The 12,017-nt window shown below is 41.1% G+C and overlaps 1 protein-coding gene across 1 annotated transcript in view; it reads left to right on the top strand.

The window, feature by feature from the left end:
• LOC126035393 (myocyte-specific enhancer factor 2C-like) overlaps nt 1-12,017 on the top strand; it is an 81,730-nt gene that overhangs the window by 45,903 nt on the left and 23,810 nt on the right. The window contains 1 exon segment of the mRNA XM_049793954.1: nt 10,717-10,889. Coding sequence (XP_049649911.1) covers nt 10,717-10,889 — 173 coding nt within the window.

Below are 12,017 nucleotides of genomic sequence, written 5' to 3'. Positions count from 1 at the left end.
CCTGTGCAGGTCACAGAGCTTGTTGGCTGCTTCCTTATCTCTATCTTGCTGACTTTGAGAACATGGTAATGCAAATAATGGCTGTGTGCTTTGTCCTGGCACTGATTGCTTTGCTGTGCTGCAGGAGCTATCTTGTGGGGAGAATGAAGGAACTCAGGAACATGCTAATACAAATAATGTCTATGTGCTTTGTCCTGGCACTGATGGCTTTGCTATGTTGTGGGAGCTATCTTGTGGAGGAGATGAGGGAACACATCTCCCTCTCCCTACCAGGCATTGATGTGAATGGTTTTATTATGCAGGCTCCCAAGGTCCTTGTTCAACCTTATGTGAGCTGTTCAATACTAATAATTAATACTGGTGGTATATTATGGGTATTGTGGAATCTGGTCTCATCCTGGTATAAGAGAAGACAAGTTTCAGGTGAGGCAATACTGAAATGTGGCCTCAAGCGACCGGTCCCTGGGTGGCAGGGTATATGGAAGGATTTGGGCAGATTCCTAGGACGGTTATCACCTCCCATAATCTGGGATTTTACATCTGAACAAGCAAGTAACCCTGGCAAACTGACACGCCACCTAATAGAAGGGTGCCTTGCCTATCCCAATGAAAACCAGCAGCTTCTCGCACTGTACTGGGGCCTGGCCTATGCCTACCGAGCCCTAGTTCAACACTCTCAGAGGACCACGGTTAAGGCAGGGACCCAAACAACAACTACAGTAATTGCCCCAGTAGTGAAAAAGAAACAGGGGACGAGGATATCAAGAGGTCCATACCATCGATTAGTGAGGGAAGAAGAAGAAGAGGAAAGGTTTAATCTAGAAGCTGGTCCTTCGATAAAGAAATTGGAGGAAGGAGTGAGGGAACTTAGACAGGAAGCAGAAACTACCCGGTCCCTGACGTCCTCAGAACTTCAGGACTTGCAGAAAGACTACAGCCGCCAGCCAGGTGAGCAGATTGCTGCCTGGCAGCTCCAATGCTGGGATAATGGGGCTGATAGTCAGCAATTGGAAGGCAAGGAATCCCAACAGCTGGGATCCCTCGCTAGAAACCGGGGAATTGAAAGAGGAATTGGAAAAGAGGCAGCAGTTTGCAGTCTCTGGAGATGGCTCCTCTCAAGTGTGAGGGCAAGATATCCATTCAGGGAAGATCTTGTGAATTCCTCAGAAAAGTGGACTACTGCAGATGAAGGCATCCAGTACTTGAGAGAATTAGCAGTGCTGGAAGTCATCTACAGTGATCTAGATGATGAGGAAGTTTCCAAAGATGCAGAGGATGTCCTGTGCACATGGGCCATGTGGAGGAAGGTGATTCAAGGTGCCCCAGCATCATATTCTAACAGCTTGGCAGCAATGTATTGCCCAGATGTGGAAACACCAACTGTGGAGAAAGTGTCATCTTGGCTCCAAAACTTTGATGAAAATCTCTGTGTCTCCTCATCCTTACAGGACAGTGCCTTGGCTGTTAGGGATGCTCCAAGAAATCAGTCCTCTCCTGCCCCAGTCAGTGGGAAAGTGAGACCAATGCGTATGCCACGTGGTACACTCTGGTTCTTCCTGCGTGACCAAGGGGAGGACATGAGGAAGTGGGATGGCGAACCCACCTTTAAACTGGAAGCCAGTGTATGTGAACTGAGAGGGAAGACAGCTGTTAAGAAGGGGTCACCCAAGAAGAAGGCTGTCAGCATAGTTGCTGTAGAGACACAAGGCAGCAATCAGTGATCACCCAGACACAGAAGGACTGAGATCACCTCCCTTGATCTTGATGAGGGGACTTCTGGTCTGGCACCGCAAGGGTTGGACAGTGAATACTCTGATGAGGAACAGCAATAGAGGGTCCCTGCCTTTGGCCAGGAGGAGGAAAGGGATGACCAGATATACTGGACTGTGTGGATTTGATGGCCTGGCACATCAGACCCACAGAAGTATAAGGCTTTGGTAGACACTGGTACGGTACACAGTGTACGCTGGTGCCACCAGGGTACAGGGCACAGAACCCATCTGGATCTCTGGGGGGACACAGGGATGCCAAGAATTGACTATATTGGAGGCTGAGGTGAGCTTAACAGGGGACAAGTGGGAAAAGCACCCCATTGTGACTGGCCCAGAGGCCCCTTGTATCCTTGGCATAGACTACCTCAAGAGAGGGTACTTCAAGGACCCAAAGGGGTACCGATGGGCTTTTGGTGTAGCCACTGTGAACACAGAGAAGATCAAACAGCTATCTACCCTGCCTGGCCTCTCAGAAGATCCCTTCATTGTGGGATTGCTGCGAGTTGAAGAACAGCAGGTGCCATTCGCTACCAGGATGGTGCACCGGCGGCAATATTGCACAAACTGAGACTCCCTGGCTCCTATCCATGAGCTGATTCATCAACTGGAGAGCCAAAGGAGTCATCAGCAAGACTCACTCACCTTTTAATAGTCCCATATGGCCAGTGCAAAAGTCTGATGGAGGGTGGAGGTTAACAGTAGATTATCGTGGCCTGAACAAAGTGACACCACCACTGAGTGCTGCTGTACCAGACATGCTAGAGCTCCAATATGAACTGGCATCAAAGGCAGCCAAGTGGTATGCTACAATTGACATTGCCAGTGTTTTTTTTTTCAGTCCCTTTGTCAGCAGAATACAGGCCACAGTTTGCTTTCCTGTGGAGGGCTATCCCATACACTTGGAATCGACTGCCCCAGGGGTGGAAGCACAGCCCTACCATTTGTCATGGACTAATCCAAACTGCACTGGAACAGAGTGATGCCCCTGAACATCTACAATATATCGATGACATCATTGTATGGGGCAACATGGCAGAAGAAGTGTTTGAGAAGGGAAAAAGAGTAATTCAGGTTCTTCTGAAAGCTGGTTTCACCATAAAGAAAAGCAAGGTCAAGGGACCTGCACAGGAGATTCAGTTCTTGGGAGTAAATTGTCAGGATGGACATTGCCATGTGCCTATGGATGTGGTTAACAAGATAGCACCTATGTCTCCACCAGCTTATGAGAAGGAAACACAAGCTTTCCTAGGCCTTGTGGGGTTCTGGAGAATGCATATTCCAGGTTTTAGTCAGCTTGTGAGCCCTCTCTATCGAATAACCTGAAAGAAGAACTATTTTGGGTGGGGCCTTGAGCAACAGCAAGCCTCTGAGAAGATCAAATGGGAAATAGCTTGTGTGGTAGCTCTTGGGCCTGTCCGGACAGGACCAGATGTACAAAATGTACTCTACGCTGCAGCTGGGGAGCATGGTCTCACCTGGAGCCTGTGGCAGAAAACACCAGGAGAAACCTGAGGTCGACCATTAGGGTTTTGGAGCCGGGGGTACCGAGGATCAGAAGCCCGCTACACCCCAACTGAAAAAGAGATACTAGCAGCATATGAGGGGGTTTGAGCTGCTTCAGAAGTTGTTGATACAGAAGCACATCTCTTGGTACTGTGATTGCCTGTGCTACACTGGATGTTCAAAGGAAACATCTCCCCTACACATTACACAACTGATGCTACATGGAGTAAGTGGGTAGTGTTGATCATGCAATGGGCTCGAATGGGGAACCCCAACCATCCAGGAATGCTGGAAGAGATCATGGACTGGCCAGAAGGCAGAAATTTTGGAGCATTGCCTGAGGAGGTGGCTCGTGCCCAAGAGGCACCACCATATAATGAGTTATCAGAAGACGAAAGGCATTATGCTTTGTTTACTGATGGATCCTGTCGTGTGGTAGGGAACCATCGGAAGTGGAAAGCTGCTGTGTGGAGTCCCACATGACAAGTCATTGAGGCTACTGAAGGAGAAGGTGAATCAAGTCAGTTTGCAGAAGTGAAAGCCATCCAACTAGCCCTAGACATTGCTGAACGAGAAAAGTGGCCGGTACTCTACCTCTATACTGACTCCTGGATGGTGGCTAATGCCCTATGGGGGTGGCTACAGCAGTGGAAGAAGACCAATTGGCAATGCAGGGGTAAACCCATCTGGGCAGCAACACTGTGGCAGGACATTGCTGCCTGCGTAGAACACATGACTCTACAGGTACGTCATGTAGATGCTCACGTGCCCAAAAGCCGTGCCACTAAAGAACATCGAAATAATGAACAGGTAGACAAGGCTGCCAAAATAGCAATAGCTCAGGTGGACCTGGAATGGGAGAGTAAGTGTGAGCTATTTATAGCTCGATGGGCCCATGAGACATCGGGATATCTAGGGAGAGATGCAACATATAGGTGGGCTCGTGATCGAGGGGTGGACCTGACCATGGAGGCCATCACACAGGTCACTCATGAATGTGAAACATGTGCTGCAATCAAACGAGCCACCAGAGTAAAGTGTCCCTGGAACAGAGGGCGGTGGCTGGGCTTTCGATATGGGGAGGCCTGGCAAATTGACTACATTGGACTACTGCCACGAACACACCAAGGCAAGCGCTACATACTCACCATGGTGGAAGCAACTACTGGTTGGCTAGAAACATATCCTGTAAACCATGCCACTGCCCAAAACACCATCTTTGGCCATGAAAGGCAAATTTTATGGTGATACGGTACCCCAGAAAGAATTGAATCACACAGTGGGACTCATTTCCGAGTCACACAATGGCATGGTTAGAAGATATCTGTATTAAATTATGTGGGATCTGAGCATGATGCAAATGGTATGGAATAAGGGGTGGAGATTGTATTGGGTCTGGCTGAGATGGAGTTAATTCTCGCCAGAGCAGCCCTCGTAGTGCTGTGCTCTGCATCAGTAGCTAGAAAGGTGTTGATAACACACCAGTGTTTTGGCTACTGCTGAGCAGTGCTGGCACAGCATCAAGGCTGTCTCTCCAACATTTTTGCCCCCCCCCCCCTCAACGTCAGGCTGGGGCTGGGCAAGATCTTGGGAGGGGACATAACCAGGAGAGCTGACCTAAACTAACCAAACAGATATTCCATACCATATGATGTCAGCTCAGATATAAAAGCTAAGTAAAGGGAGACAGAAGTGGGACATCTTTGTCTTCTGGGGCAACCACTACGCGTACTGAAGCCCTGCTTCCCAGGAAGTGGCTAGACATTGCCTGCTGATGGGAAGTAGAGAATAACATCATTTGTTTTTCTTTGCTTTCGTACGTGACCTTTGCTTTCACTTTATTAAACTGTCCTTATCTTGACCCACGAGCCTTTTGTTATATTTTCTCCCCCCCTGTCCAGCTGAGGAGGGGGAGTGATAGAGTGGCTTTGGTGGGCACCTGGCACCCAGCCAGGGTCAACCCCCACACTGGATTAACATATTTGCAGATTTGTTTTCTTCTACCACTTGTAGTTAGTAAAGGTCATGTACTGTCAAATGACTAACATGCAACATGTGAGTAAGAACCTTCAATTAGCTTTTTTAAAAGTACGTGTAGATCAACACCAGTACAACTTCCTGGCATTAGTGCATTATAGTTGGTATCTATTTTTTTTGGGTGGTAAACACTAAGATCTGTTCCAACAGTGCTTATGCATTAAAAAAATATATACGCATAAGATGCAAGAAGAGAAAGGCACCTATTCATTGCCTTGTAATTACTATTAGGCACAATTACCATTCTTCTAAGTAGTGGAAAACTGAATCAAGTGAAGAGTGTAAAACTGAATGTGACAATAGCAAAATTTCTATTACTGCATTTATTCATTTTTAATTTATTTTTCTTATGTTATAAATTCCAAGGTGAATTATAGCATAGTTTGATCTCATATTTATATAGACCCATTCTAAACTTAACATTCCTTTTGACAGGCTTGGTGGTCAGTCATAATGTCACATATACATTATTTGTATTTAACATAGCACAATAAGAAATATGAATCCTCCATGAAATGGAATGTACATATTCTCCTTGGAAGAATTATGATCATTTCCACAAGTAAAAGCATATGCTTGTTGAGAACTTGAAATGACTACTAATATTTATTAAAACTCCTTTAAAAATTTGAAAGCTGTTTCCTCTTAAAATTAATGGGAAGTAGTCATCCCAGGTTCCTAAACATCTTGCAAATTCTCAACCCATATGGTCAGTGAAAAGCATTAGAGTAAATTAAAGAAAAAAGCAAAGAAAGAATGTATTTATTGTCGTCATCTTAACTCTTCTAGGACTACTATAGAGGTTTTGTTCATTAATTGCGTTTTTGGTTTTTTTGAAATGATAAAATAAAAAATCAACAGAATCTAAACTTCAAGAAGTCAAAATACAAAAATTGTCTGATTTTTATACTTTGAGACTTTGAACTCATGACAATGCTGTTCAAGAATGTTGAGAGATACAGAAATAAATTATTCACTCCTTATTTGTGTTACCTTAATATGTGGAAAGGTTCCAAACTTAAATGCTCGGTAGAGAAGCATTTCTATAACTCTGAGAATATCAAGAATTGCAGCCAGTTTGCAAGCACTGTCATACCAGTGAGCTAACCTATATGTCAGGTGCAGATGTTACTAATGGGGTATGAAGGAAAAGAAATAAACTTTACTGTCTATCCTATCATGAATAAACTTGTGCCTTATTCTTACCCTTAAATTCTTACAATACAGAAGTGACCATTTAAGATAGTTGTACTTTAATTTGCAGCATAGTTCAAATAGTAGTTTCCCAGGACTAGATTAATAGTCTGTATTAATTTTTATTGACTAACTACCAGTGCATAAAAATAGCTTTTCTGGATGTGAGTTTTTAAAAAGGGATACCATAAGGATTAATCATGCAATCTGTACTTGGACAAAATTCTCTCTAGATTTAATGGCACTTGTGCCTAATTGCAGTATATGGCAACATGCCCAAGAAGAGCATTCTATGCTCAGAAAGTATTTATCTTTATATTGTGCCATTAGCCCAAATACAAAGTCTGGTACTGCATTTCATGACGTGCTGCTCCATTAGTTCTCTCTAGAAACAAGCTCTTCTATGTGTAAAAAATTTTTACTCTTTCAAATCAATATAACAAACAACACTAAGAAAAATACTTTTCTCTGAAAACTTCCAAAATTGAAAATACTGTAAATTTTACAAATTCTGACATATGCCCTTTAATACTTGTGCATCCACTGGTTTTTTATTTTCATTATTGCATTGGGTTTACGTGGCAAGGTTTTGGTAGCGGGGCGGGAGGGGGGGTTGTTGCAAGGGTGGCTTCTGTGAGAAGATGCCAGGTGCTGCCCCATGTCGGAGAGAAACAGTTCCAGCCGGCTCCAAGACGAACCTGACGCTGACCAAAGCTGAGCCAATCAGTGACGTTGGTAGACCCTCTGTGATAACATATTTAAGAAAAGGTAAAAAATGTTGTGTTTTATACTTTGTGTGTGTGTGCACACCTCTGAATGTAAATGAGACCATTTTCTTTGGTGGATTTATCTGAAGTTGGGACAGCTGCCTCAGAGCAAGCCACAGCTTTTTGAGTAAGGAGAATATGGTTTAAAGAGATAGTTTAAATGCAGACTTTTCTTAGCTGCAAGCCACACGCATGCATTCATCATTGATTTTTAAATAATGGGTTTCTATATCATTGGTTTAAATTCCACAGTCCTACATTCCAGAATCCACATTATACCAAAAGAATAACGATTTGGTGGCTGGAAGGAAGAATGGTTATTTTATGGCTCAAAAATGCTAGCTGGCATAATATGCCATGAACAGCAGAAATCCATTGGTAAAGAGAAGATTGCAGTAGTTCTTAAAAAAAAAAGTTCTAAAAATATAAATATAAGAAATGTCATCACTGTTCAAAATATTTTACATCAGTAGGTAAATAATATTAAAGGTCTGAATAAAGTTTCTGAACAGTATAATTTGATGAGGATGCATTCTTTCTCTTAGTTTTTTAACAGGAAATTATACTAAGTAAATCTTCTGTAGGTAACAGGAGTGCTTTCTTGTAAAGGTCTCTTTTTTCCAAAAATTGCAAGCGTAAAAACAAACATATAGGCTACAGTGTGTGCTGTTTCCTTAAATATCTTAGATAGCATACTGCAGAATTTTAAAAAACTACATTGTTTCTTCAAACAGCTTTATTTTCACACTCTGAACAAATGCTTGTCATAGAAAAGATTTCACAAGGCAGTTTTACTTTTGGTAAAATAGCTCCTGTATGAAACCAGCATCAGAAAAACTCTTGCTTCAGTTTCTTCTCTTGATCCTTTCATCCATGTCATAACTGTTTTTCCAGTCTTCAGTTTGTCAAACCAAAGTTCAGCTTTTAAAAGGCACTGTAGTTTCTAGAAAAAAACCAATATTGTATATTTAAAATGACCCTTTTAATCTCTTCACTTGTAAGAACACATAGCATTAATTAGAGCTTAAAATATAGCAAATCTATGTTGAGAGCAATTGTTGACTTAAGAAAAATCCTAACATGAAATGGGAAATTCTTGCCAGTGTTCTGTTATTTTTGCTTGATAAGTGTGAAATACACTTTTTTTAAACTAATTCATTTTGTCTCACTAAGTGTAAGATATTATTAAGGAAATAAACAACCAGACTAACTATAAAGAGTATTTTTGTTTAAAATCTCTAACATGATCGGAGTTCATTTAAGTTTTGATCTTAAATTCTTTTTTCAAAATGTTGGAAGATCATTATAAGTAAAAGCATAAGAATAAACAAGCCAGGGCAGACCAGTGGGTACCCAAAGATTATGAGAGTCAAGCACTTAATTAGTAATACTTCCCCTGTGTCCCAATCCTAGTTTTCATGGTTCAGGGTGTTCCAGAGCCTGAAGTGGTAATTTTGCATTTAATAGCCCTTGATTAATTTTCTTCATGAAGTTGCTGATCTGATTAATACAATTAGTTAATGTGCTTGCAAATTAAAAATATGATTTAATGGTAGTAATGCTTGGGCATACTTCATTATCCAAACTAGAAAACAGATTCACTCTCATTTACTGTTATTTTTATGGCCATCTGTCCTGATTTCAGCTGGGATAGAATTAACTGTCTTCCTAGTAGCTGGTACAGTGCTATGTTTTGAGTTCAGTATGAGAAGAATGTTGATAACACACTGATGTTTTCAGTTGTTGCTAAGTAGTGTTTAGTCTCAAGTCAAGGATTTTTCAGCTTCTCATGCCCAGCCAGCAAGAAGGCTGGAAGGGCACAAGAAGTTGGGAGGGGACACAGCCAGGGCAGCTGACCCAAACTGGCCAACAGGGTATTCCATATCATGTGACATCGTCTAGTATATAAACTGGGCAGAGTGGGGGGTGGGGGGAATCGCTGCTCGGGAACTGACTGGGCATCGGTCGTCGGGTGGTGAGCAATTGCACTGTGCATCACTTGTATATTCCAATCCTTTTATTATTATTATTGTCATTTTATTATTGTTATCATTATCATTATTAGTTTCTTCTTTTTTGTCCTATTAAACTGTTCTTATCTCAATCCACAAGTTTTACTTTTTTTTCCCAATTTTCTCCCCCATCCTGCTGGGTGTGGGGGCGTGAGTGAGCGGCTGTATGGTGCTTAGTTGCTGGTTGGGGTTAAACCTCGACACCACCTCATAGACTATTAAATTTAGCTCTATTATGCAGTTATGTTCATTAGGGCTATAACCCCCATTTCACATATGAAAAAAGCGAGATACTGAGTGCTTCACCAAATTTTGGACTACAAAGGAAATTGTGAAATTCCAGGGCTTCTAATTCATAGGTCTTTTCTGTGCTCACTAGCTCATCTTCCCACACTGTTTTTAGCTTGTGTGTTGCAGCTTGCTAGCTGTAAACAAAAGATGAGCCCAGAACAAAATGTCTTCCCTAAAATTTGTTTTCTTGGTATTTATATGTGAAATTTCTCTCTTTCTATATTAATTGTCCTACTATTTCCTCACTATGACTGCGCAGTTTCTGTATCTCTCTTGACCCTGTAGTGACAGAATTTCAAGGCTATGCTAAAAAGTCATCTCTTTCCCCAAACTTTGTGAGGTTAGGAAATGAAATCAGATGGATTAAAAAAAGGAGGTCTCATTTTTAGTGGGATGGTATCTCAGTAACAGTACTGATATACAATTGTCAGTATTATTTAGTGAGTGAAGGAAACTAATTTCTGAAAAAAAAATTTAAGCATTAGCTTCTCAGAATTGTTATTGGGGCTTGCAGAAATCAGCAAAGAAATGAAGATTAAGAATAAGGCGGCATGTTCCAAATAAGGACATGCTCTAGCTCCCATGGACTTTAGTGTTGACAGAATCAGGACCAAAAACTGTGAAGAAAGAGAGCCAAAAACATTTAAGAATCTTCCTATTCCTCCCCCTGCCTTTTCTGGAAATTATAGCCTTGCTGTATTCATCCTGTGGTTAAAAACAAAACAAAATCATGAACTGGAAAGGGCTGAGTCAGGCAAGTCAGAATCCTCTGTCCTTGTTGAGAAAACACAGCATAGCTTTGACTTTTCTTTGAAAGCCATAATATTGTCTGACTTTCCTAATTCTCTTTAAGGCAAAAGTTAGATCTTGGCTCCTTTGAGTGCACAGTATATCAGAGTCATATAATCAAGCTAAAATTCAGCACATCAGTGAAATATCATCTGCCATGAAGGAAAGCATTTTAAGAACAGTTGTTCCAAATATGGCATGAGTTGTATTTTCCTATATAGATACACTACTTGATACATGTATTTGAATTTTTTCTTTGAAATTTTTAACGGTCAGTCTTAAGAAATACCTTTGAGCTTATGACTCTTCTCTCCTTTTTTTTCTTTTTTAATTTATCTGGTTTTTAAACAGGAAATGGGTATGGCAACCCCCACAACTCACCAGGTCTGCTTGTCTCACCTGGCAACTTGAATAAGAATATGCAATCAAAATCTCCACCCCAAATGAATTTGTGAATAAACAACCATAAACCATATCTTCCAGTGCTTATTCCACCTGGCAGCAAAAATACAGTGTCATCGGTGGTAATGCATTCTCAAAGCTTTTTTTCCCCTTTCAAATAAGAGATATTTAAGAATTTCAAGGCCTGCTAAACCTACTAAAATCAGTAGAAAAACATTCCATATTCTTGTTTACTTAGTCTTTCTATCTAGCCTTAAAGCCTGACATTTTGCAGAGCTTATTTGATTCCTTTTATGAAGTCATTTTTACTTCATTTTTCTATTGAATTACAAAATGGGAACTGTCCCCTGCATAGTCTAAACTTGTGCACTCTCCTTCCAAGTAGCTGGAAAAGCCTTTCTTGGATTTGTTATAGAGACTGAATGTTATGGTTTAACCCCAGCCAGCAACTAAGTACCACACAGCTGCTCACTCACGCCTCCCCGCTCCCAGTGGGATGGGGAGGAGAATCGGGAAAAGAAAGTAAAACTTGTGGGTTGAGATACAAACAGTTTAATAACAAATAAAATAAAATATAATAATAACAAAAATAATAATAAAATATAATAATAATAACTGTAATGAAAAGGAATATAACAAAAAGAGAGATAAATAAAACCCAAGAAAAGACAAGCGATGCACAATGCAATTGAATTGCTCACCACCCACTGACTGATGCCCGAGCAGCGATCCACCCCTCCCAGCCAACTCCCCCTGGTTTATATACTGAGCATGATGTTCTATGGTATGGAATATCCCTTTGGCTAGTTTGGGTCAACTGTCCTGGCTATGCTCCCTCCCAGCTTCTTGTACACCTGCTTGCTGGCAGAGCATGGGAAACTGAAAAATCCTTAACTTACTTAGGATAAGTACTACTTAGCAACAACTAAAACATCAGTGTGTTATCAACATTATTCTCAAACTAAATCGAAAACACAGCATTGTACCAGCTACTAAGAAAATTAACCCTATCCCAGCCTAAACCAGGACATTGAATTTAACCCTAAGTATTACTAATACACTATATTTTTCTTAAATATTTATCCACACAGATTCTCAGAAGATGGCAGATTAACTACAAATAAATTAATTTGAATTTTATCACACTGATCTCCAAAGGCCAAATTTTATAAAGATGAGTGGTAGTAAATAGATAGAGCAAGATAAAATGGGTCATTAGATTGCTGTATCTCCGGACAGGATTAAAAAAA

Source organism: Accipiter gentilis, chromosome W, assembly GCF_929443795.1.
Source record: "Accipiter gentilis chromosome W, bAccGen1.1, whole genome shotgun sequence".
Lineage (NCBI taxonomy): Eukaryota > Metazoa > Chordata > Aves > Accipitriformes > Accipitridae > Astur > Astur gentilis.
Note: the sequence above shows the minus strand (reverse complement) of the source record. Positions and strands in the feature narration are given on the sequence as shown.